The sequence below is a fragment of the Aulonocara sp. 'chitande type north' Nkhata Bay genome, linkage group LG16, assembly GCF_057382095.1.
Source record: "Aulonocara sp. 'chitande type north' Nkhata Bay isolate Kocher_YH1m ecotype deep benthic linkage group LG16, A_spYH_male_GT1.1, whole genome shotgun sequence".
Lineage (NCBI taxonomy): Eukaryota > Metazoa > Chordata > Actinopteri > Cichliformes > Cichlidae > Aulonocara > Aulonocara sp. 'chitande type north' Nkhata Bay.
Genome location: NC_141359.1, coordinates 24,286,078 through 24,311,795, shown reverse-complemented (window position 1 = coordinate 24,311,795; position 25,718 = coordinate 24,286,078). Strand labels below are relative to the sequence as shown.

At 40.0% G+C, this 25,718-nt stretch overlaps 2 protein-coding genes across 5 annotated transcripts in view; both read right to left on the bottom strand.

Moving 5' to 3' along the window:
- Window positions 1-922: 922 nt before the first annotated feature.
- On the bottom strand, window positions 923-12,291 carry sp3a (sp3a transcription factor). The gene is made up of 6 exons (XM_086266932.1): window positions 12,119-12,291; window positions 11,637-11,734; window positions 5,986-7,222; window positions 4,311-4,497; window positions 4,033-4,229; window positions 923-2,711 (listed from the first exon to the last, which is right to left on the bottom strand). Exons 1-6 carry the CDS (start codon window positions 12,123-12,125, stop codon window positions 2,422-2,424), a joined length of 2,016 nt encoding a protein of 671 aa, XP_086123058.1. The 5' UTR covers window positions 12,126-12,291; the 3' UTR covers window positions 923-2,421.
- A 6,188-nt stretch (window positions 12,292-18,479) lies between these two features.
- LOC147311581 (obg-like ATPase 1) overlaps window positions 18,480-25,718 on the bottom strand; it is a 49,262-nt gene continuing 42,023 nt past the window's right edge. Inside the window, exons 9-11 of one of the 4 annotated variants that reach the window (XM_086266723.1) lie at window positions 25,098-25,194; window positions 21,670-21,792; window positions 18,480-19,673 (exon numbers count right to left, since the gene is read on the bottom strand). In XM_086266723.1, the coding sequence (XP_086122849.1) occupies window positions 19,572-19,673; window positions 21,670-21,792; window positions 25,098-25,194 (322 nt within the window). In that variant the 3' untranslated portion in view covers window positions 18,480-19,571. Of the gene's footprint in view, window positions 19,674-20,639; window positions 21,793-25,097; window positions 25,195-25,718 lie in introns of those variants that run through there. The other 3 variants (XM_086266724.1, XM_086266725.1, XM_086266722.1) reach the window with 3 other exon arrangements.

Here is a 25,718-nt window from a genome sequence, read left to right as displayed (position 1 = left end):
AGATAAAGCTTTTCATAGACTACCACTTTAATTATGTTCACAGGTACTAAAACCAGGTAGGCTATAATATGTAACCAACTCCCTGATTCTGCAGACTTGAGTCTAATGTTATAGAACAAAATAGAAACACTACCTAATTAGCAAAATGTCCCATTTAGTGGACGAGTTAAAGATAGTGATGCGGCACGTGTCAGATCCGAGGTTAATCAAAATATTAATAAATTAGCGTCAGGAAATGGCGTGCACATTTTGAAGTCGGAGGCAGAGCAGCTGTTACGTCTCGTGCCTCTCTGCAGGGTTTGTTCAAAGTCACGAGACAGCAGTTGGTTCTCCAGCAGCAGAATATGTTCCTGACATTTCTGTGTGACATTAACTTGCGGTTAATTGTGGGGTCTGCACTTCTCATTGGCCTCGGAGACTTCTGTCTTCATCTTAGCTGCAGCTACACGGGGAAGGTCAAGGGGTCAAACGTACCTCCCGTCCTCATCCCTTGGCTGTAGTGACATCTACTGGACTACTAACCCACAGTATGCGCTTTGCAAAGAGCTGATGCGTCTTTGGGGGAAAAGAAAAAAGAAAAAAAATCAAACTGGTCTCACGTTTAGTCGTTTTAGTATTAAATATCAAACTGCCCTCAGACAGCAGACATGGTACAACCAAGATACATTAAAAAAAATGAAGAAATCAAAAAATAAAGAGCATTCAAGTATAACAGAAACATTTATATTGATGCTATATTGACATATTTATACAGAAGACTGGAGTGAGGATAAACCTTCAGTGTTTAGCACAGAATATGAAGATTCTTCTTCATGCGTTTCTTGCTATTTGACTCAGATGGCATTTTAATCTCTCTTGAAGAGGAAGGTCTCAAAATAGGGGAAAAAACTAAAGAATAAATATGAAACAAGTAAATTTAATGTTCAGTGTGTATGTGTATTCAATTTAATAGTTAAGCAGTTTGGGAGGTGGCAGTAGAAGAAAGAAATAAGAGACATAAATGGATAACCCACTACAGGGGAATGTAACATGCAGATAAAGAAATACAACACGAGAAGAAAAAAAAAAAAAGCAATGCACATTTACTGACAGTGGGTATAACAGACAGTTTGCTGGGAAACATACAAAATATTTTTATACAAAATCTGAACAAGATTAAAGTGTTGAGAGCAGTGACGTTTAAAAGAGTACCACTTTTTAGTAATACAGACATTTTTCAAGTGCGCGATAGGACCGATAGAGCCAGATCCTGGTGAAAACTTCCTAACATGAACAGGTGGGTGCTATGAAAAGAGAAATTATAATATAAAGCACAGCTGACATGATAGGATCAAATAGGTAACATGATGACAGCTTCATTGGCCTCAGCTTTTCCGTCCATCAAAAACAAAAACAAATGTTCCCACAACAACCCGCTATGGCCCGAGAAGCTACAGGGGTAATTTACCTTTACTTACATCACACAGTCACGAGTCACCCTGAGTTTGGTTTTCAATTTGGCAATTACCTCCAGAAAAATGGCTTTTTTTTCTTAATATTACAACATATTTTCATTTGGAAATCCTCCAAAAAGGATTTTTTTTTCTTTTTTCTACAAACCCCCCCAAAAAACACATGAATTACATATAATGGAGCCATTTGAAATGTTCTGAACCTTCAATGGCGCAAACGCGTCGTTTATGTAAAGCCCAATATAAATGGCTCTTCAGTCAAAATATTTCATATGCAAATAATGTGTATCATATCAAGAGTAAATGTTAAGAGGAATTAAAATACAAAAAAATTTGATTGTTTTTCCATTTTCACCTGCAAAATGTAGCAGGCTTAAGGAAACTCATTAAAAAGGGAGGAAGGAGGGCTTTGCAAGCAGACTGGAAGGAAACAAGAATGCATAATAATAACAATAATAATTTAAAAAATGTAAAATTTGCATGGGCATAAACAATAACTTTGTTTCAGCTGGATAAAATTAGCTCTGCTGTGAGATTTAGTCTTTGCACACAGGAATATTGGGGGGGGGGGGGGGGGGGGCTTGCCTATTATGAAGGACATCATCAAAATACACCATCAACAAAAGGTGAGGAGAGAAGAAACTGCTCAACTTACCAATCATTTTCATGAAAATCACATTATTAACAAATAAGTAAATTTTAAAAGAAAGTGGAATCCTACATTTTTCAACTACACAATATTGTACAAAATAAGGCATTTCCTTGTGTGTTTACTGCAATGTCTTTTTCCACCTTTGCTTGTTTTCTCTCAGTATGCGCTGAGGATGGACACGGACTGACTATTTCTGTGTTAAAATATATATATTTATATATTTATAATTTTAGTTTTTTCCTTCAAAACGTGAATAAAAATGCAGGTAGGAGTATACAGTATGAGGGAGGTCGCAGAAGTTCATAAGCGGAGTGTAAATCACTCCATGACTTCGCTGGCCGCTACTGTGGCGACGAGCTGGAGTGGGATCTCTGCGTTGGCTAGGATGTCCTGGGCGTTGCTGGAGCCCTGCTGGATGTTGGTGAGGATGAGGGTGGTGCCTGCCGTGGTGATGATACTGTCTGAGGACCCTGCGGATTCCATCGAGGCCACCACGGCGCTGCCAGAGTTCACGCCTTTTTTGTTCTGATGAGTTTTAATGTGCTTCGCCAGGTGGTCGCTCCGCATGAAGCGCTTGGAACATTCTGGGCAGACAAACTTCTTCTCTCCTGCCAGAGAGAGAGAGAGGAAACAGTTTCAAAGATAGTTTGATGCTGAATTCATTTGGAGAGGGTTAAGCATGTCGTCTATCACCAGATCACAAGAAGTTAAAAAAAAAAAGTGCCAAGCAAAGTTCAAATTGATTGATCCATGAATAGATGGAACACACAAAAATAACAAAAGGCAGAACTGCCAGCGACATGCACATTCTTAATAGTTTTATTGTGTGCTGTTACTGAACGCTGTATGACCTGGGTCCAATGTTTAATCTGAATTAGTTTCCTAAAGCCAGTCTGTCACTGACAGAAATGACAAATTGACGCTATACAGCTGATTACAATTATTACCAATTAGAAGCCTACAATCATCGAACATCCTCTTGAAATGTTAACTGTGAATGCTAACTGTTCATATCCTGCAGCTGACAGCGTAATAAAAGGCTACTTTAGCCCGTCTTGTCAGAGGCCTCGCTCTGCCAGCGATATGCAAAGATAACAGTATGACCAAGTGGTGATATTGCTATCAAAGGTCTGTCCCGCCATTAACGTTGTGGCAGTAGATTTATCTGGAATTCTCATACATACACTCATACTTCCTGCATTTCATGAATCATGACTAAAAATCAAAACAATAAACATTCAGCTCACTATTGTTGTAAAGTTTCACTGTTGTTAACAGATCCTTCAACTGCAGGACAAACTGTTTAAAGCACATTTTAAGATTCCCTCCAAGCCAGTGAATCTAGCTATGTGTGTTTTTCTCACAATGGTCTTCAATCCTAACCTTTTTTTTTTTTTTTATTCATTTTCAGGCACAACAAATACCTATATTGAACATAAAATACACAAAACAAAAAACAAAACTTGCCTGAAAAAGGAGTGGGACGAAGAAAACTTATTAAATCCCACCCCTATACTCACTCATCAACAAAAAAAAACAATAAACTTCCCGCAGCTACGCCCATCATTGCATACAGACCCATCAACAGCCCCGGGCAGATACAAGCATCTAAGCGGCAGCTCGCAACCAACAATTAGAGCCTTCATAACTGAATACAGAATATATAAATCATAAATTGCATTACCACAGGTAACAGGCAGTAATAACTACAAGTAACAGACACACATACATATACATACATATATATCTACACACACAAGTACATATATGTACATACATACGCAAACCTGACATTTTAAATCCAGAGGGGGACAAACGCTGTTATTTCTTAGGTGACTCACGCTTTGCAGGGCACAAATTAACACATTTTACTGATTTTATGGATGTTTTCCTGATGTGCAAACATCAAGGGAGCAAAAAAAAGGGCACCTGTGTGTGTTCTCCTGTGCCTCTGCAGCTCATCGCTGCGTGTGAACCTCTTCCCACAGAACATCCAGCTGCAAACAAAAGGTCGCTCCCCTGAATGCCAGCGCAGGTGTGCTCGCAGGTGCGATGTCTTTCCGTATACTTTCCCACAGCCCGCGATGTGGCAGATGTGCTGCTTCTTTTTCCCCATGCTAGATCCTCTGCGAAACACAGGCACTGACATTAAAGATACTGATACATAGATGAGAGAAACAAAAGAAACAAAGGTCAAGATTACTCACCTGCCACCCGACTCTCTGCAATTAGGGCAGGTACATGCCACTCTGCGCAGCCTCTTGCCCTCTTGGCCAAGCTGATCCTCCTCATCCACCAGTCTGACTCGGAGGTGGGACAGATCGCTCGTGTTCAGGGTAGAATCAGTGCTAAGCTGCCATTCTCCAGAGTCTGGCTCTTCCTTGATCTGAATATCTAAAAATTAATATTAACAGTCTTCAGTTATAACTGGCCAAAAAGCCTGAACAGTGAGAGCTGCTTTGTAACTGTGTGTGATTGACAGCAAGGCAGCAGACTTAATGTATCAGTGAGAATTCTGATGACTAATTAAGCGTACCCTGTGGACTTTTTGGCCCACATGAGTGACAGAAAATGGGTGGATGGACTTTGCTACAATCAGAAATTTCATCACAATGTTATGACAGCAATAATTACATATAAAGTTGAAACACAAAGACGTTTTGAGGACGTAAACAATGAGTGTTGATGAGACTAAGCAGACTACGTTCACTGGCCACTTTATTAGGTCCACCTGTTTAACTGCTCTTTAATGGAAACACATGGGGGCAAATCAGTGCATTTAGGCATGCAGACCGCCTTGTATTAAAAGTTCAGGCTGCTGCTGCTGGTGTAATGGTGTGGGCCATATTTTCTTGGCACACTTTGGGCCACGTTGTACCAACTGAGCATTGTTTAAACACCACACCCTACAGGAGGATTTTTGCTGACTACGTCCAGGATAATTTGCTAATCTCAAACCGGTTTCTTGAACATGACAATGAGCTCTTGGTACTCAAATGTCCTACACAAGTCACCAGATCTCAGCCCAATACAGCACCTCTGGGAATGGAAAATTCACATTATGATGTGAAATCTGCCGAAACTGTTGGATGCTATCATGTCAATATGGACCAGAGCGGTCATTGGAGAAAACGCACTGGTGTAATTGTTTAATGTTATTCCTGTGTCCCCATAAACACGACGATGTTTCACGTGCACAACTTTAGGATCTTGAAACAAAAGCATCTAAATGGAATCCAGCCATTACCAACGTTGATATTTCCAAGTGTGCTTTTAAGCAACAACTCATAATCTAAAAGTTACATGGATTATTATATAAATATATTATGAATAAATAAGTAAAACAAATACAAAGACGTCACTGGATTGTCTACTCCGAGCACCAAGAACAAATTCCACTGACCTTCATTGCATTAGTATAATTAGTAACTGAATACATTATAGCAATTTACAAGTAATTTGCACATGGAAGACCTTTCTGGAAAGCTGCTAAACGGGCTAGATTTAAAAGTAAATATGCAAGAAACTTAAAGAGAATTAGAATATAATTATGGGATGTAAAATAATGAAAGAGCATTTTGACTTTAAAACCTTTAAAAAGAGCCTCGGACAGTCTAACATGTGTTTTAAGTTCCATTGCTGATTAGACCTTTACTCGTAGGTGGGTTCGACTACATTAAAAATTGTCAGAGAGCAAAAAAGTTCACGCACTAATAACAACAGCAAAGGTCTAATTTGTCCCACTCTGAAAAGATGCATTTAAGCTAACATAAAAAGGAGATAAATACCAATAAGGTACATGTACAGATGCCACAAAAGGACAAATTGGTCAAAATCTTTCTTCTCCCGAGTGTATTGTGACAATATGAAGAGCTACTATACCTGCAGGGTGATCGGTGTCTCCTTCCTGCTGGGCCACTGAATTGACTGTGACTGTCTGCAGGTTGGGGATCTGTCCTGTGCTGATGTTACCCAGGGACAGGGTCTGGACTGGAGCAAGAGTTATCTGCTGGGGCGGTGTGGTGGGCAGCTGGAGATTCTGGAGGTTCTGCACTCCTTGCACTTGAAAGGTCTGCCACTGTATCTGACCTGATGGCGTAACTGTCTGAGCTTGGATGATGAAGGTTCCCGGGTTGATCAGTTGCACATTTTGCAGACTCTGCCCACCTGCCGCCACTGACTGCACCACCTGTCCGTTGGTGGTCTGAACAGGAACCTGCTGCAGCTGGATGATTGGCTGAGCTGATGACGCATGGACATTTAGCTCCTGATTTTGCTGGACGAAGCCTTCTTGGAGACCAGAACTTGAGTTGGCTTGCTCCGTAGCCACTGATGGTAATGAAGTGTTCTGGGTTAGCAGACCTGCTTCGCTTGCTGTAACGTGTAGAGAGGAAGACGTTGGCACAAATATCTCAGGATTTGCATTCGAGTCATTTACTGGTAGTGTCTGTGAGAGGTGGTCATCTGTCTTAGCCAGACTCTCAGAGCCATCCACAGGCTGACTTGTCATAATTAGCTGGCCATCAGCAGTGACCCCTGTTGCTATAGTTTGAGCACCAGACAAGCCAAGGGAGTCCAAGTCTACGCTGTTAACAGGAACAAAGGTAATGTTCCCGGGCAAACCCACAGGCACATTAGTAACAACCTGGCCCTGGTTGTTGAAGGTGGAGCTGCCAATAGAAACCCCCTGGATCTGCTGGATGTTAGCAGTCTGTGAAATGAGGTTCTGGTTGTTGTTAAGGATGTTTGCAGTTGATGTCACACTGAGACTCTGGCTACCATCAGGCAAGATCTGAATGTGTCCCGTAGCATCCTGAGTCAGGGTTGGTCCTTCCACACTGGCCGTGGAGAAGCTCAGCTGTCCATCTGCTGTTTGAATCTGAGGAATTACTTGGTACTGAATGTTAGGCACTGAATTGGCAGAGGAGTCGTCCGTTCCTGACGTCACAAAGATTGGCTGGCCCTGTAAGTTCTGGATAGGAAGAACATACTGCCCATTTGACGTTAATATCCCTTGACTTTGGATCTGTACTATTCCAGACTCATCTTTTGCTGCTGTTGTGGGGGTTAACACCTCCCATTTCTCTGTCCCAGTAAGCTGCGTAGATGGATGTGAGATCTGAGAAAGAAAACAAATCACATAAAATAAAACACATTTAAAAAGTAGATTCAGAACTCTAGTTATATTCATCTTTTAAGGTACAAAGATGACTGTATGAAAATAAAAACCTGCATTTGCTAAATGACCAAAATTCTTTTGTTTGGCTGAAATTTAGAGGTCTGTCTGCCATTCCTATTCATGCTAATGTAACTAAGCTGATTCCCTTTGTCTTTTATTAGCACTGTAGCATTGACTCCAATAATAGATGATATACTGGCATCTAACTATTACTTTTCTAGTCTTAGTGACCACTCAAAGCTCTCTACATTCATACAACACTTCAAGCACTTTATTTCCCTCACATCCACCGCCAATTTAGAATCACTGATTACCTAAGAAGACTGAAGCTGACACATGTGTAGGAAACCCACACAGGCACAGGGAGAACACAGCTGACTAGGAGAGTCGAACCACAAACCTCGAAGATGCAAGCGCTAGTCAATCTACCCAATGTTATCAGTGTCCTGCATCGATGCTATATGGACAACACACCTAACTAGGGATGGGTATCGAAACCCGGTTCTTGTTGAGAACCGGTTCTCACTGTTTCAATTCCTTGGAATTATTTGCCATTTTTGCAAACGATTCTCTTATCGATTCCAGTCGCCCCGAATGACGTCACCACGTTGCGGAGCGTCGCTTACCTGGCCGGAAACACGGTGCGTAAGCGGCTCAAATGCTCAAAAGTTTGGTTATACTTTACGAGAACGGATGACAACAGGGCAACTTGCAATACTTGCAAAGTAGATATTTCATTTAAGGGAGGAAACACTACGAATATGCAAAAGCATTTGCTCACAAAACACGCGATGACCATAAATGAATGTCGTGTTTTTAATTCCGCTCCGGACTCGTGAATCTCAACCCAGCAGCAGTGGCAACACGTCCTCTGCACGTCCTCTCCCGTTAATGCGGCAGGTAAATAATCAACTAACAGTGCATATTATGTTAGCGCGATCTGCCTTATTACAAAACCTGCCATTACTGTGCATTTAGGTGACCATGATGAGACAGACAGAGTCTGGCTGGCTCAGATGCTGGCAGTTCTCGCTGCAGTCTACCGGTAGCGTCTCCTTTCAGGCCAGGATAGACGAATGTCACCGAGCAGTGACTAAGTTTGTGGTCAAAGGTTTGCACCCATTTGCCACAGCAGATGCCCCGATTTCACTTTGGTAAGTGAATGTGTTTAATTGTAGGCAGGGACATTACTGGATATTCTTGTGTAATTGCTACAGAATAATTTATGTTAAACTTTGTTATTGCTACAGGAGAATATTTATTTTATTATTTTACATTTACATTTTTTTTCCTGGGGACCCTGTGACACCCCATTGAAGAGCCGTAGGCTGTGGATCTCTTAAGATCTCACTGTTGGGTTTGTAAGGCCATGTTACTCCGAAATTTCTATCTTGTTCAAAGAGAAGATATAAAACACAGTTCTAAGCTAATCGACTTTAGTGTTCTCCTTTTTTAAAAAGAAGAATCGATAAGAGAATCAATAAAGAATCGAATCATTAAACAGAATCGAAAATGGAATCGGAATCGTTAAAATCTTATCAATACCCATCCCTACACCTAACTGTACTTGGTTGTCTTATTTCATTGTTTGATCCACGCCAGGTTTTTCCACTACAGTTCAATTGAGTGAATGGGCATGTCGTTGTTTGTGTTGACTGCATCAAACATCTCTTATATGAGATTTTCTCATCTGAGCTGTAACGAGCTGAGGTTGTATTTATAATACATTGTCTCTGCTGGATTTGTTTTTAAAGTGAATGCATGGAATTGGTGCACGCCTTGCTTCAAGCAGACATGGCTGATTCTCAGCAGTGTTTTGGTCACATTTGTTTTTAATAAAAGAAATATTGAGCAATACTATGCATAATACATCAATAACCTCGGACCAGCTAGAAACAGAAACCGAACATAGCGAAACAACTTTCTCTTATGAAAATATGAAAAACAAAAACTGCAAACTTACTTCACAGACACAAATTTCAGAGCTCATACTGATATCATCAAAGAATAAATGAAATTGAGCAACAAAAATACATGCAGGCTTGTATGTCTATTTCAGTTAAGTCTTCAGTACTGACCTAACAAAACAAGAACCTGAAATCCTGACCGAGTGATGGAAGTAAATTAAACAGACATTTACAGAAAAATTAAAACACTAAAGCTTATTAAAACTAATGTCTATCAGCTCATCTTAAGGTGTTGGAGAGCTTTTTCTCTGATTGATTGATGTTGAAGTTTCATTAACAACAGATTAAAGTGTAAAACAACAGGCTAAGATGAGAGACTGAAAACTACATTGAAAAAATGGACGGCCTGTCTTTATCCCGTTGTAAAACAGAAGCTATAGTCAACCTTAGTTTAACACAGGAATAGTTTAAAAAAAACAAACCTTGTTTCCTAAACACTTTAACTTGACCTTGGGCTGTGAAGGTGAATTTGCAATGACTTACAAAAAGACAACCATTATGCTAAATGTGATCAAACTACCCTTACATTAGGCTACAGTAAAAGGAGAGGTATTAAAATAGCCTTTTAGATAATCTGCCACTGCTCGAGCTCATTTATGAATTAAAAATATTATCTAACTAAATACATCTCATGTCCCTTTATTTGTCATGTTGATCAATTGTTTTAATAAATGTGCAGATGTTGCCAGTGTATCTTATGTTTAAAATTATTAAGCAGATAATTATTTTGCCATTTAATACACCAAACCAACATCTTCTTCCCCAGTACCAGTTCTTATATCAAAACTCAGGAATCGTGGAATTTATTTTTCAGCTTGGAAAAATAACAAAAGGCATGAAATGGAATAAAAACTGAGTTAGCATTAGTATAACTGATGGCTTACATGGAGCAGGAAAAAGAGATTGACTCTGCTCATCAAGGTAATGATAAGTAAAATCCTGATGTTGAATTCTCCCATGATGAATATGGGAATAAGATGTTTTTGTATTATTAACTTTGCGAATAAAAGACATTGACACAGAATTGGTATCAGTTTCCTCTGTCTGACTGTGTACATTGCAATATTATACTATAGACTATGAGCCTGCCATGATATATCAGTGAGCCATGGGTAAAATGGGTACAAATCCTTTTCAGGAATCAGGAAGGGCATAGGTCTAAACCAAACCAAAACAAATCCCTGTCAAATAAAACAAGTGGCGTGACCCATTGTGAATTAGGGAGTATTTAGTTTACTTAATTCAGTTTATAACTACAAATACGTCAAACAAATGTCTGTTTATTGATTCAAAGCTGGACTTTGAAGCAAATGGTGGAGCTGTTTGTAAAAAAGGGCACCAGAGCCTGTCATGTTTGAGATGGCTTGCTCACTTCCACAACGATAAAACCATAATTTGATTGTGCTTTTATTGGCTCTGTTTTAGCCCGTACCCTGATGCTATGGTTTGGATATTGAGTCGTAAAGAACTCAAACTGTTAAATGGTCTAAGAGCCTGATTGGTGAGCCACAGCTGAACCCAACATCCCAGTACACACGATGGTTACGCTGGTTGGTTGGTTTAGTTTTACTCAACGACTTGCACCCTTTGCATATCGTGTTTCAGTTTCCTCCTTCTAGACGAAGGTTTCAGGCCTAAAGAGCAGCTTTGTTCCAGCAGCTATTAGTCACATAAACAAATCATAGCTTTGATACAAATTCCCCCCCCCTAATCTTTTCTACGATTATCTGTTGTTTGTATTGAAAATACACATGTAGGGATGGGTAACTGACTACTGCCGACCAAATCTACCTAAGAGGACAAATGAAGTAACCCGAACCTGCTTATTTACTGTCCAACCAACAGTTTTGCTCAGGTGTGACCAAAACCTTTCCTTCTGCTAAAATAGAATCAGATATAGCAGAGGTGCTGGCTCACTACATCAGACAGTACTGCTGTCCACCTCTGAATATAGTGACCCAACCTCAGTGTAGGTTGGGTCAGCATGTCTAGCAGGTCGAAGGGTGATGACCAAGTCTCTGGCTCAAAAGGGGCAGGTTTAAAAGGAATAAAGTGTGTGGACATCAGTCTGAACCGCACAGAAAATGTGACTGATGCTAAGAAGTGAATGTACTGGTTAAATGGCTGTCTTGTTCAGTGCCCCTCAGACAAAACCGTGGACACCACCTAAAAAATAAGGCTTGGGTCTGAATGGAGTCTGTCCCATCAAATCTAGCGAAGGAGGCGGGATTTGTAAGCAGCTTGGGAGGAAGTGTTGCTTGAGAAGTTCAAATCAGGGTACAATAATAACCCCCACCTGGTTTCAAATATGTAATGCAAACTCTCTTGTTACTAAAACCGCAGGCAAGACCTATGACGAGAACCACGATACAGTAGAAAAATCTTACCTGATTGCCCCTGCCTTCCTCCTGCTGCAAAAAGTCGCTCTTACTGCTGTCCACGTCTAAGGCAGCCATATCATCCGCTTTCATTGGCTGTTCTGGGGCTGTGAAGTGAAAAACATTTACTGTGGGAACAGCCGAAGCTAACGTTAGCTAAACAAACCTGTGACTCACACCCACGTTAAAGTACAGTTAGCCACTAAACCGACAACTACATCCGCTGTTACTAATATCACAAACCTCCATTTAACGGGGCTGTAGCACTGATTAGTTAAATGAAGGCTAAACAGTGATGTGTCCTACACAAGCTAATCTAGACAGCTAAGCTATCGAGCCCTGCGTTAGCCGCTGCTGCCAACTTAGCCGGCGATGATTAGCACTATCACCATCGAGAATCCCCACTAGCCTGCTAGCGAGCTAATTTAGCCAGAGGATGCCCGAGATAGCTCGTTAGCATGCGTGGGTGAAAAATAATGGATATTACGTACCAGTCATTGCGTGACTTGTCCTAAAACGGAGAGTCTTGATAGTCACAAGCCACCGGACATGATCAACAGATTACACCGATTGTATACGCGTGGAAATTAGTGATAAGTGTCTGATTTTTTCTATTTTGATTGACGGGCGGTAGGTAACACAAAGGGTGGGGCCTCCGCTGTTGACTGGGAGCATTTGCGTCACATACAGGAAATCCCGCCGTTCCACATAAAATGATTGGCTGCTGGTTTGTTTTACCTTGTTATTATTTGTCAGCCGACACGTCAGTCATCCTTTGTTGGCTTCTTTTCCTGTTTGGTATGCATTTTCAGCTGGACTGTGTTGGTGGCACTGAGGGTTGTATTTACATTGTTGTTAACCCTGTTTTAGTCCAAAGCATGGCAGTCACGCTCTCTGTATGATCTTAACTATAGTTCAAGAGCTCTGTCTGCCACCTACAGCTGTTCTCCACCAGATCACCTGTTCATCAGTGATCAATAGTGAGTATTCATATCCTTTACTTTAAGTACTGTGAGTAGTAGGCAAAAATATCTCAAAAAAGCAACACACCATGCCGCAATCTAAACAAAGTAATTGACATCTATGCAAAGCCTAAGACTTTGCGACTCTTGAGAACCACGGTTACAACCACTATCCACAAACTCAGAAACCTTGGAACAGTGGTGAACCTTTCCAGGAAATTACTCTAAAATCGCATTGGTGACTCATACAGGAGGTCACAAAAGAACCTAGAACAACATCTGAAGGACAGCAAACCTGACTTGCCTGAGTCAGGTCAACTTCAGTGTTCAACAATAAGAGGGAGACTGGGCAAAAATGGTATTTATCTGAAAGTTTCAAGGAGAAAACCACGAAGACTTGTTTCACATTTGCCAAAAAAACATCTTGATGCTCCTCAAGGCAATTTTGGGAACATATTCTAGGGACTGACATTACAAAAGTTGACATTTTTGGAAGGTTTGTGTCCTGTTACACATGGCGTAAATCTAACATAGCATTTGATAAAAGCTACGGAAGCGTAGAGCTGCCACCCAGGCAAAAGAAAAATAGAGCTATATCACGTTATAACGCGAAAAGTTTATTGTTCTAACCATATACTTTTCACGTTTCAACAACATAAAATCACGTTATTACAATTGACATAATTATCACATTCATGTTATTCACATTATATTTATATTGTAAGAACGTGAAAGTTTTTTTTGTTATAACGTGATAATTATGTACATTGTAATACGTGATATTATGTTGTTCAAATGTGAAAAGTATATTGTACTAACATGAAAAGTATATTGTTAGAACAATAAAGTTTTCAAGTTATATTGTGATATAGCTGTATTTTTCTATTGCCTGGGTGGCAGCTCTACGCTTCCGTAAAAAGCAGTCACACACGGTGGTGGTAATACGATGGTCTGGGGCTGCTTTGCAGTTTCAGGACCTGGAACACTTGTCGTAATTGATGGAACCATGAATTTTGCTCTCTACCAGAAAATCCGGAAGGAGAATTTCCAACCATCAGTTTGTGCCATGAAGTACAATACACTTGGGTTATGCAACAGGACAATGACCGGAAACACACCAGCAAGTTCACCTCTTATTAAAAAGAAATGGGACACAGATAAAATATTACAAACTGTAATCTGAAAAGTAACTACAACTGTTTGACAAATGTAGTGAAGTGAAACTTGCAATATTCCTCTCCCTGTTAAAGAAGGAAGATTTTATAAAGTTGCTTAAAAAGGGTGTACTAAAACCATATTTGTTACGTCCCAATGTGGCTAATGTTCTGTCATTTGTCACAGATCATGGGACCACAGGTCCTGCAGATCAGCCTACCATTTTGCAAGAAAACATTAGAGATGGCTGCTGTGAAGTCACACATTTAGAAGCAATCGAGCTAATGCAAATATCAGGTGTTTGGGTTTCTTTTCATTAGTTTCAGCGACCATGTACAAAATACACGAATCGCATGGTTTGTATCCGATTTAGCTACCAGTTAATTTCCATCTGCAGTTTCCGGGCAGATAAAAAACAGTAAGATGCAGTTAAAATCAGTCAGCAAAGCACACAGACAAATATTTCCCTGCTCACACATTTATGCACATACACACATATAAGGACCCATGGAAATAAAAGATGAACAACACAAGTATCAAAATGTTAATCAATCAAAAAGTGACTCTAATTTAATCGACCAAACCACTATTATCTTTGCTGGTGCCATAACTTAGGAATATAATATTTTTGTGTGTACAAGGTTTTTAATTTCTCATCATGCAAAGTAACAAAAGGGTGGATTTTGACTAAAAACTCAGTTAGTGGCCTGCTGGGACTGAACTAATACAACTGATGGTTTGTACTGAGTCAGAATGCTAGATTAGCTTATACATATTTTAAAATTTAGGGAAGAGATTTACTCTACTCTTTAAGGCGATGATATGTGAAATTCCGATTCTGAATTCTCCCACGATGCATATGGAAATAGGAAGTTTTTGTGTCATTTACTTGGGGATAAAACACATTTGAGACAGAATCTGAGGTTGTATTTGACTGGATTTCTTCCCCTCCGTCTGATTGTGCGTATTACAACATTGTGAAAGTGCATTGAAATGAGAGTCTGCATGCTATTGTATCTGCTCTGTGGCTGTGATGCTATCAGGACCCCACTTCTCAGTATTATTTGTGGTGTGTCAGTTCCTCACAGTGCGCGACTGCAGTGAGGCTATTTCTCCCAACCTTCAATTCAAACTTGGCCCATTACAGCCAGACTACAAAAGCACTTTCCGTGCACTCAGGAGCTCACGGCAGTGAATGGTGGATATTTCCAATCACTCTGCTGTCAATCCAAATGTCAGGTAAACACAGGCCAATGGAAACAGCTTTAGAAAAACCTTGCAGCTACGTCTGTCTTACTCCAGGAGTCCTTGGAAACGTATCAACAATTTCTACAGACCTCGAAGTTAAAGGGAAGAGTCAAATATCCTAAAAACAACACAAATGCAACACTCTGGTGGATGCAGTGGCCTACAAGAGGCAGGTTACTGCTCTTGTGTTTGTCTTTAAACCTGTGAGTATTCTCTAGAGCCATAGCTACAAACAAAGGAAATTAGATTGTATTGACAGATCTTGTATGCACCTCATGAGATGAATCTGAAATCTGCAGAGCAGTTACCCAGTGGACGTTTCATTTTGTCTGTAAAAGTTCAGTGTAGCATGGGCAGAAATGACCTTTTAACTAGGACCTTTAAAATACTATGCAAATGCAATGTTTTATTAATAAACTCTATGAAATTATAGTTGAAAGTCTATAAAAGCAAAGCAGTCTGTTGCAATGCAAAAACTTCTCTGCAGCAGCTTCTAGGAGTGGACATTGCTTATGTGGCACATAGTAGAAATAAGAAAGATAACTGAGTGAGTCCACAATGGCTCTGAGTGTTTCGTATTAACATATTGACAGTTGTTTTCATGAAGGCCAGTCCAAGAGAGAGTGACCCCACGGAGAGAAACTGCCCTACTGGGGGCACTGTAAATGGGTCCAGAGAGAAAAAATTGAAACTGGTGCAGAATGAAGAAGTGTGGATGGAATATCAAATGTGTGTCAGACACAACTATGAAGCACCTGAGACAGGAACAATCATACCGTTCTTTGTCAGAGGCGCTTTATACAATGAGGGCTGAGGTCAAACGTAGCTACTAGAAAACTTTTTATGATATTCTTATTGTGGAAGTTCAACATCCTGTCAACACAGAGGATGTGTGGATGCATTTCCCATTCGGGATCACAATCGAACCTATGAATTTTATTTAAACATATAAGGATAGACGGTTCTTTGATAGTAGATTGCATGGCACAAAAGCAAAGGTTAAACAACGACCAGCAGGCACAAAGGTGGAAAGTATGAAAAGACATACATTTACAAACATAAACAGCAGCTAGACAACCAGCAGTGCGGTAAACAGCGGAGCAAGGGTGCAGCACAGAGTGCAGCAACGTGGTATAAGTTTCTCAGATACACATTATGTGTCATTGTGGAGTAGATTCAACCTGACAGCATAACCGAAAAGTCACCATTGTTTAACAGAGTAAAAACATTTTATTGAGAAGAATGAAGTATAAGTAGCAGAAAAGCCAAAATGCAGCGTTTCCATATGAAGACACAACGTCTCAGGAGGTTAAACTCGGTGGCCACAGTTACAGCTACACAATTAATTGTAATGCAGTTCCATATTTTTGCATAGTAAATGATGCCTGGCATTATGCTCAGTAATGACAAAATAGAGGACACAAAACACCTAGTCCAGTGCAACACCTTTACTTGTCACCTTTATATATCAACTATAAGATTATAATTATGGATTTTAAACTATTATTAATTATAGTTTCAGAGCTGGTGCTCTGAATTGCAATAGATTTTGCAGGTGTGTGTAATTAAGAGGCCAGTATATATGCACAGCAGTTAGAGCAGCACGTAACAGTAAAGGTGGGAAGATGCACAGGAGTCGTTTCTTGGACATTACATAGACGATGTAGCCGTTTATTGTTTAAATGATGGTTTGCTGCATTTTGTGTGATAGTTTAAACACCTAACTTGTTATTAAGACTGCGACCATGATGGCACAGAAAGGAGATTTGTGATGTGGCAACAATAAAGAAAAAGAGAAACTAAATTCCAGAGGTTATGATTTAAATACTCTTTTCTAAGCTTCCTCTCAGCTGTTTATGGCATTCTTTTCACTCAGCACTACGTTGGACAATGTTTTATCACCCTGACTGTGGGAGCAATAAATCAAAGCATGGTAGTTCAACATGAAGGAGAGGAAACGCTTGCATGAAGTATCATATGTGAATGTAAACTTTTTTTCCCCCCTTAAAGTCCAATCCTGCTTCCGTATTACCTCCATTCAGCGTACGGCATTTGGCACACAGAGAAGTCACACAATAGCAGCAATTACAACATGGCAACATTTTTATTGTTATCCAAAATAGAGATAATTTCCTCACAGTAATAATATGATACAGCATGTTTATAATAACCATTGAATTTCCCAACACGATCCCTTGTGTGTAGTTACTGCTCTGAAAAATGCCATAGTTATTTATATGTTTATTTGTTATAACTCACACATTCCGTTTAAAAAAAGTAAATAAAAAAATCTTCAAAGCTCTTTGGTGTCCGTGTGATTTACAGCAGCAGGCCGCAGTCTGTTTTGTTGGGTGTGTGTTTTAAAGTGAGCTTTCCACTCTGTGTCCTTCTTGGTTTGATGCCACTGTGGTTTGCCTCGGGGCAGAGTGGCACCACTTGATTGATGGTGCTGACGGCACATTTGTACCAGCAGAGATTCTGTCACATTTCTGGGCTCGTTTCATGAGCCCTGCCGGGCAGTTTTTACAGTCCTACCTATGTCACCCGGTAATGTTTACGGATACTTTAACACGCGTTTGTTTTTGCTATTAACTGTGAGGTTGTGCATATATATATATATTTTATAATGTGTTCCATGATGTCAGGACACCCAATGACTTTATAATTCATGAATCCTTGCTTCTTCTGTGACAGCAAAATTATTGGTATCAAATCCTGAAACAGCATGTTGAGGACTTTTTCGGTCTGGTGTTTTGTTCCTATACTGCATCTGCATGATTCTAAATAGCTTTATTACTTGCCCTGAAAGGATTTATTGTCACTTTATGAAAAACAAAATACTCCATGACCCAGACCGCTGGGAACAACTCATCAATCCCCGAGCCTCAAAACTGCAGCAGATGAATAATCTTCTGTGTTGGGTTTAGGTTGGCCAACACCAATACCACCCCGAGAAGAATGCAAAAACAGTTTAGTCTCAAGCCCCCATTGTGCTCTCCAGAGGATTTGTATGGTTTCACTTAGAAACCAGTCAACTCAAAGCAGTCCGTCGTAAAAGCATATACTGTACGCGAGAGCTCTAAGTGTTGGTAGCAATAACATTCTTGGTCTGCTGCAAGAAATTTCAGTGATTAAAACCACTGGTTAATGGTAAAGCTACCAAGAAAAATAAGCTTAATGTTATTTGATACACATGTTGTCATCCGTCATTCTTTCTAAGTAACCACAATAAACACTATCCTATATTTTGCCACTGATCTCAAACTCTGAAAACTATAATCCACCTTATTTCCATGACAAACACTATGCTTTGTAGTGCGAGCACAGGCTCCACTCCATAAAACATCCCATCCAAAAAACTTGGATATGCAATACTCTTTCTGAAAAATGACCATTTTTATTCAATCTTTTTGTTCCCATCAAAAAGCCATTTTTTTCTCCGCAGTCTTAATGGTTACAAGATATTCAGCAAAGCACTGCTGATCTGCAGCTCTTTGTTCGGACTCCCACGGAGAATACAATCTTACTTTGGAGCACTGCGGCTGCAGCCATACAATTCCATCAGCATAAACGCTTCACAAACACTTACACACAAAGTATAGGGGGTGAGAAAAACACTACTTCAGACAACAGGAATCGTTTTCTGGTTGTGCTTGTGGATTGTATCAACTTCTATTTTCATACCATACAGAATATACTAAAAGCTGGAGTTTTTATTTTTATTTTTGTAAAAATATGGCTTGTATGAATATTTCTTGGATTTTTGTGTGTGTGTGCAGATGTGTATTTGTTGTTCAAGGATGGGAGTAGGAAACTTTAAACATAAAAAATGTGCTATTCTTATTTTTTTGGTTTTTTTTTTTTGTTTTTTTTTTGTTTTTTTTTAGGGACAGAGTCAAAAAGCTGGTGGCATAGTGAAAGAGAGCACATGTATAATATCATACAATAATGTCATAAAAATGATAAATGAAAGGTTAACTCAGTCTCTTTGCAAATAATCATTTAAAGTGACCATTTCTTTTGGCCAAGACACCTGCATCCAGCATGTGCCCTTCCAAAATCAGCTTCAGTTAACAGATTTAATTATAATTGTCCCCTCTATGCTACAGTCAGTGTCAGCTGTGTCTTTTAATTCTCTAATCAGCGGTCGGCAGGACCGCTATCACTATCCCCATGCAGCTTCCCACTCAATACAGACATCCCAAAACACACACAGATTGGTTTTGTCAAATGTTTTATTGAGTGTAGACATCTGGGCTACTGTAAAACATGCATTATCTGCAGAAGGGGGAGAGGAGCAGGTGGCATTGTCCCCGCTGTCAGCTGTGTCAGTGCTGGCACCCGTGATGGAGATTAATGAAGTATCTGGAGAGTAATATGCTCCTTCAAATGCTGCTACAATTTGGAGTGGGGGCCGATCCTGATCTTAAATAGCAAAGCTGTCAGAGTTTACTGAACCTGTGCCTTGGCACACGAGTGGGGGATTCAGTCCTACAGCATGGAAAACAAAAAGTGTAAAAGTGGCCAGATATAAGGCAACAAGACAGTCAGTTGTGCAAACAAACGCATTGTTCTTGCGTCACTTTTTCTTTGGTGCGTTCGGCGCGTTGAATTTAAAAAAGATGATGTCTCCATCCTCGACGATGTAGTTTCTTCCCTGCTGTCTGTATTTACCAGCTGCCTGTGGGGTTAAAAAAATAAAAAGAATCATTAAAATAATATAAAAGATTGTAAGCTGTATGCTAAGAAATAGCTAGTCTGTCATGTGGATGAACTCGAGCAGATTAAAAACTCTTTATAATTTAAATAATATTAGAAAAGATTTAACTTGAACTAAAATTACACTTGCAAATCTTCATCTACACATGCATACACACTCACACACACACGCCTGCACAGGCGCACGCACGCACACACAAGTGCACGCATGTTTTGTTTGAGGGGTGCCTGAATTCCCACTGAGTGATAATCCTCTCTTCTGCCCATTTCAGTTTCATGTGCACAAGCACAAAATGTTAATAAGTCTTTGATTACAGCACTATAAAACTTCTCAAGGAAACAAAATAAGTTCTAACATTTCTTTTGTGTACAGTAAGTGTTTGTTCTCCTTCCCGGCAAACTCAAAATAATTGACTTGAAGTGCTAATACGGACAGGTTTATGCATTCTGGTTCTGCACAGTGCACAATTAATTAGAAGAATCAATGTCCCTTTAAAGGCTCAGGAGACCATTTAATCCAAGCTCAATACCACCAGAAACACTGGATGGAGAGGGAGACAGGAAAAAAAATCAATGGCTATTTGTGATTCCTGAGTATGTATTAAACCAGACACGTCTAACTGGTTCATTTGCACTTGAAAGCAGCCATCTGGAGCAGCAAGCTTGGCTTAAGCAGATATGATTACTAATAATGTGATATCCCTGTACACTGGCCCTATTCAGACAGCCTATTCCCACAACTGGCATTAAATAGCATGGACCTTAATGCCACAGTCAGAAACGCTCCATGTTCTTCTGAGGCTCAAAAAGGGATTAGTAAGAGAGCATGCAGTAAGGACCTGACACTGAGATCTCAACCTCTGATAACAATGGCGAAACCCCCCAGAGACTTACATATTTCGCTCTCTTTTTGCAGCTTATGGAGGGTGTGGACAATACACTGCCGATGCATTAAATATCAAATATTTATTAAAAAGGACTTGAATAGCAAGGAGATTTAAATGTTTTTTTTTTTTTTTGTGCTTCCTTTCCACACTGGTCCCCGTGGGCCCTTTGTGCCACCATAATTACATTAGTTGAGTCTGTAAGTGGGCACATGGAGTTGATGGTGGTGATAGGGGGATTGCGACAGCATGGCTTACAGCTGCTTCGCACAAGTGTTGCACATAAAATCAGAGTCACTTCTGCTTTAATTAACTGAGATTTAAAAGTAGATTTTTTTCTCGTTAAAGAAAATAAAGGATTGAAAAAAAGTGCACCTTTAATTTAAAAGGCATCCTACAGTGTCGATGAACTCATTATTAACCGTGTGCATTCGATAAGTTGATTGCAGTTTGCAGATTTTAAACAAATTTTCAATGTCAAAGTACAACTTGGAGCAGGAAAGAAAAGTATTGTGTTGCCTTTAGCAGTGAAATGACTTAATACACTTGATAGGTGTGTCCACAAGGTGCAGTTAAAAAGGTCAAAACAAACACTGCCCATAAAAACAGAAGACATGCAAGTCACATTTCTGTGCTGCAAACCATGAAACAGTCCTTATTTAAGGAATTTCACACTTTATTTAACTTGCCGCTTTATATCACTGTCACATGCCTACAGTGGCTTGGGGATTTGGTAACAGAGAGCTCTAAGCTAACAGCGCACTCTGTAGATCTGATCAATGCCTGGTGAGGTGAAGAAGTGCTTCCTTGGAGCGACTGCGCTGAGCCACGAGCAAGAACTACCATCAGCCAGTTAAGACACATTGTGATAAAGATATGCACAGCTGGAGCAGAATGGCAGTGTTTAGAGCCAGAATCAGCTGGCTTGTCAGGAGTGGTGCTGGAGTGTGTGCAGTAATTTCTTCCCCTGAGTAAAGGTGAAGAGCAGTTTTCAGTAGGAGCTGTGTGGCGACTGTCAGCTCCACTGATCACAGGAGACTTCCCCTCATCTCCTCTGGCACCCTGACTGCTCACCTTGACAGCACTCTCGCTGCCTTCCTCTTTAAAATCCTGGAATTTCATTACTTCCGCCATAATGAAGCCCCTCTCAAAGTCTGTGTGGATCTTCCCCGCAGCCTGTGGAGCCTTAGTTCCTTTCTGTCACAAGGAAGGAAAAGAGAGGACAAATGAATTGTTTTGGAGAAGATGGATTACAGCATGCGAGCGACACGGTGTTTGATGGGGTGATAGCGTTGTGATCACTCTGGGGGTGATTTTCAGTCGGGGGTATTCTTGCCTCAGTCCTGATTTCTGGATAGCTTTCCACTCAGTTGTGACCTGCTAGAGTAGCCTGGACACCGATAAGGACCCAGCACTGCTATCAATGCCTCCTGATTCCCATTCCGTGGTGGTATTGATTTCTGTCCAAGCAATCTTGCCTCATTGTGGGTCGCTGCTCGGCTCTCTGGTCATGACAGCAAGAAGACCCAGCATTGCAGTGAGAAGCAAGCGTGGTATAGACCCCACTGCATCAGGCCTTTACTATTGTGAGAGTTTGGTAATTCAAATTCAGCTCAACCCTTCAGTGGTATTTCACTATGTTGAATGTACTCCTGTGAGTTTTGGAGTATTATAACTTTTTACATTTACACAGCAGAGATTTGATATTAACTGGAGCTGTTTGAGATTTCAATTTACATGTAACAGTTTAATAGATGTATAAAATATGTATATATAATTTATATATTGCACTTTGAGCCCTCTCTAACACTCCAAGACAAAACTGGTGACTGACAAAATGTGCAATTTATATGCGTTGAAATAATGCTGGGTGGAAATGACAAATGACCCAAATAAGTGACGTGGCTGCTGTGCATCATTATGACTCCTGCCTGTCGACCTGCTCGCTCCCTCTCTGCTCTGCAGCTCCGTGCTCAGAAACTGTTGAGCAGTTTTAATTATGTATATAATCAGGTTGGGGTCAACATATTTCATGCCAAAAGAATGATGCGTATTTAATGACTCTAATACATTACCATCTACTTGCAATCTCATTGACGGAGTGCTTGTGAGTTTAACTACCATTAATCAGCATCAAGGTTTGTCTATCTGGAGAAAAATAGATTAAGGGAGGGATTTTTTTCATATGGTGCATTACAAGAGATCCACATTGTCCTAGTTAAGAGCTATGCAGAGCAGGCTGATAGATAATGGTCACCTCGAGGCTGCCTAATAAAGCATGTTAAAGGACTTAGGAACACGACATTACTGAGTGTAGTTTTTACAATGCAAGATGTATTGGCTTAATATAGTTACTCACTGATGCTTACCTGACTAAATGCCCCTCACACACAATCAAGGCTGGCTGTAATCAGTTATGCTGAGGAGGACAAGCGTGTTTTCGAGGATGCCTTTGAAGTGTTTTGGGACTTTGCTCTAAATAGCGAGGACATCAGTCATGCTGAGACGTGTGCATCTAAACACGGTGATGTCATCTGACTAAAATGTAACGTGTCTTGTGAGGATGAAGAGCGAGTGAGCTCATCTTCCCCTCTGGGTTGTGCTTAGTTTAAAAATGCTTAGAAAAGAAAAATAAAGGATCAAGTTTGATGTGTGGATGGGTGTCATATAATCTCCAACAAAACATTTAACATTCACCCGAAATATGATTTTGGTGAATCGTTTGAAGGTGGCTAAATTTTGTTTCAACCACAATATAAAAGAATTAGGGAAAAAAAGGAGACCCTGTCTAGTGGAGAGCAGAAATTCATATAGATCCCATTAAAAAAAAAGTATGTGTCATTTTTTCTCATGCCAAAAAAAATCAAGTGAACATTGTGTTCCTTATAAGAAACATGCAATTTTATTATATATTTATATAAATATATTTAAATGGAGAAAAAGGAAAAATCTTGTGCTTTTTAAAAAAAAATGTCTTTCTTATTAGTTAAAAAAGAAACAGGACATTTATCACTGCAATTTGCTATAGCAGATATTACAAATGCATATTGGAGTCCTCTAGGACATATTTGGAAACCTGTGTATTACTCATAATGTAACTGTCTGAAGCCACGTCTCTATCTAATAATAACAATAATAACAACAATAATAGTAATAATAATGAAGCACGAGATAGCATTTTAAATTAGTGTTTTGTTTGTGTGAAAAATCGATTCATCTTTTCGTGAAGAACAGTGCACTCGTAAATCTTATGCAAAATAATCCACCCATGCACTGAAAAGTAGATGTCTGAAAATAGGCTGAAGCCAATATGAGCTTATTCAAAGTCAAGGGAAAATGATCTTGGTAAAGCTGCATCACACGCAGAACAAACACCCCTATTTATGTGTGTTTTGTAAGTGGACAAGTGATGCCATCTTTGGGCAAGATAAAAATTTAAGCAGTATTTCCATCAGTGGTCAAATCTGTAACCCGCCCACACATGAGACTTTTTCTACCATTATTGCCTCCACCATCTATAGTGGGCAATTTCAAGATTTTGAACAAATTGAACAACAAAATGTGAACAGTGAACGGTCTCACACTCGGGGAACAAAACCATAATGATCTGCTTGGTGACAAGTTCTTTGAATAGATGCCATTGTGGAAAATTGCAATGCTTTTTTGAAAATGGGACTCCTTTTTTCAAACGGACAAGTTATGTTTATGAGATTGAAAGCATTCTGTATCGTAAAAAAAAAACATTCAAATTACAATCCTTTGAAATATCTGATGGAATGAAAGAATGGATATGAATTTGTATGACTGAATACAACCCAAATCTTTAGTTGTTGAAGTTTCTCAAAAGTTACTTTGTTGTATTTTTAAACCACCGATATGAACGTATAAATGTTACTCAGACAAAATAGCTTATTATTTCTGCACTCGATACTTCTATCTGCTCAAGGAAAGAAAATATAAGTGGACACAATACCAACATGCAAAGCAAACATCTGTATTGATGTAAATGCTGCGATCCCATTGCACAAAGCTCTTGGCGGGCTGGGCTCAGTAAACTGAGACACACGGGGAGGAGGAGCCCCCAGCAAGGCCCACAAACAGTCGAATGAAAAGCGACATCAATTTTGGCACAGACAACCTCCGTCACACAGATTAGGCAGGCACAATGCACAGGCTCCTTATCTCCAGCGGCAGGAGGAGGGCAGGCAGATCTGCACAGGATGGAAACATTCTCATGGACGTAATGGGCAAAATCAATTGTTGCCCTCCTCAATCAATGTAGCCCCCAGTTTCACTGTTCAGCAGCTCACCAGTAATTGAAGTTATCCTTGGTCTGTAATGACTAGCTAAAGCACAACCATGACAAAGTTGAAAGTGTGCGATATCAGTGAAGGTGCCAGCAGGGTGGAACATGGGATACTGTGTGTATTCGTGTGTGTGTGTGTGAGTCTGATACACACGCTCACATGTACGTATGCGCACAGCAGGCAGCTGGCACTTACCCGAATGGTCCATGCACGGACCTCATCTGGTCCAGCAGTGAAGAAGTACTCCAGCTGCAGGGCTGCGTAGCCTGCCTTGATGATCTTGCTCAGGGCACTGGTGGGGAGAGATTTCAGCTTGAATCGAGGGGTCTGAACTGTTTAAGTATTCTTTATCGCTGCTGCTGCCTAGACAAAGTTCACCTCAATGGCAAGGCCCCGTTCATTCCAATATAAACTCATTAAGTGAATAAGATGGGTCACTTCGTTTCGCATAAGACATTCAACTCTCCAATGGTTTCTTTGATTAATTAGGAGGCTTGTAGACTCATTTAACATTTTTAAGAATTCAACCCAATGCCTCGATCTTTGCTGAGAGAAAGAAGGGGGAAAAAAATCTGCTGTCACAATTTTTCTCTCCATAGAGGTTTTCACACAAGAACAATAAACCCAAAATGCCCAAGTTATAATTATACCTACAGATGACAGATGACAGTTAAAAACTTAATTTAGAGGAAAACCCTTTGACTGAGTTGTTCAGTAAGAAGAGGGATCCTTTGCTTTATAATGGTAATTACTCTGCCATTTATTATTCTATCAGCACATGCAATTAAAGGAGTGCATGGAGGACACAGCTGATAA

Excerpts from the sequence above, each read along its gene's own strand:
- sp3a (XM_086266932.1), bottom strand. Across the intron at positions 7,223-11,636 it reads AGGAAGGCAGGGGCAATCAG|ATCTCACATCCATCTACGCA; the intron begins GTAAGATTTTTC and ends TTTCTTTCTCAG. Across the intron at positions 4,498-5,985 it reads AGACACCGATCACCCTGCAG|ATATTCAGATCAAGGAAGAG; the intron begins GTATAGTAGCTC and ends ATTAATTTTTAG.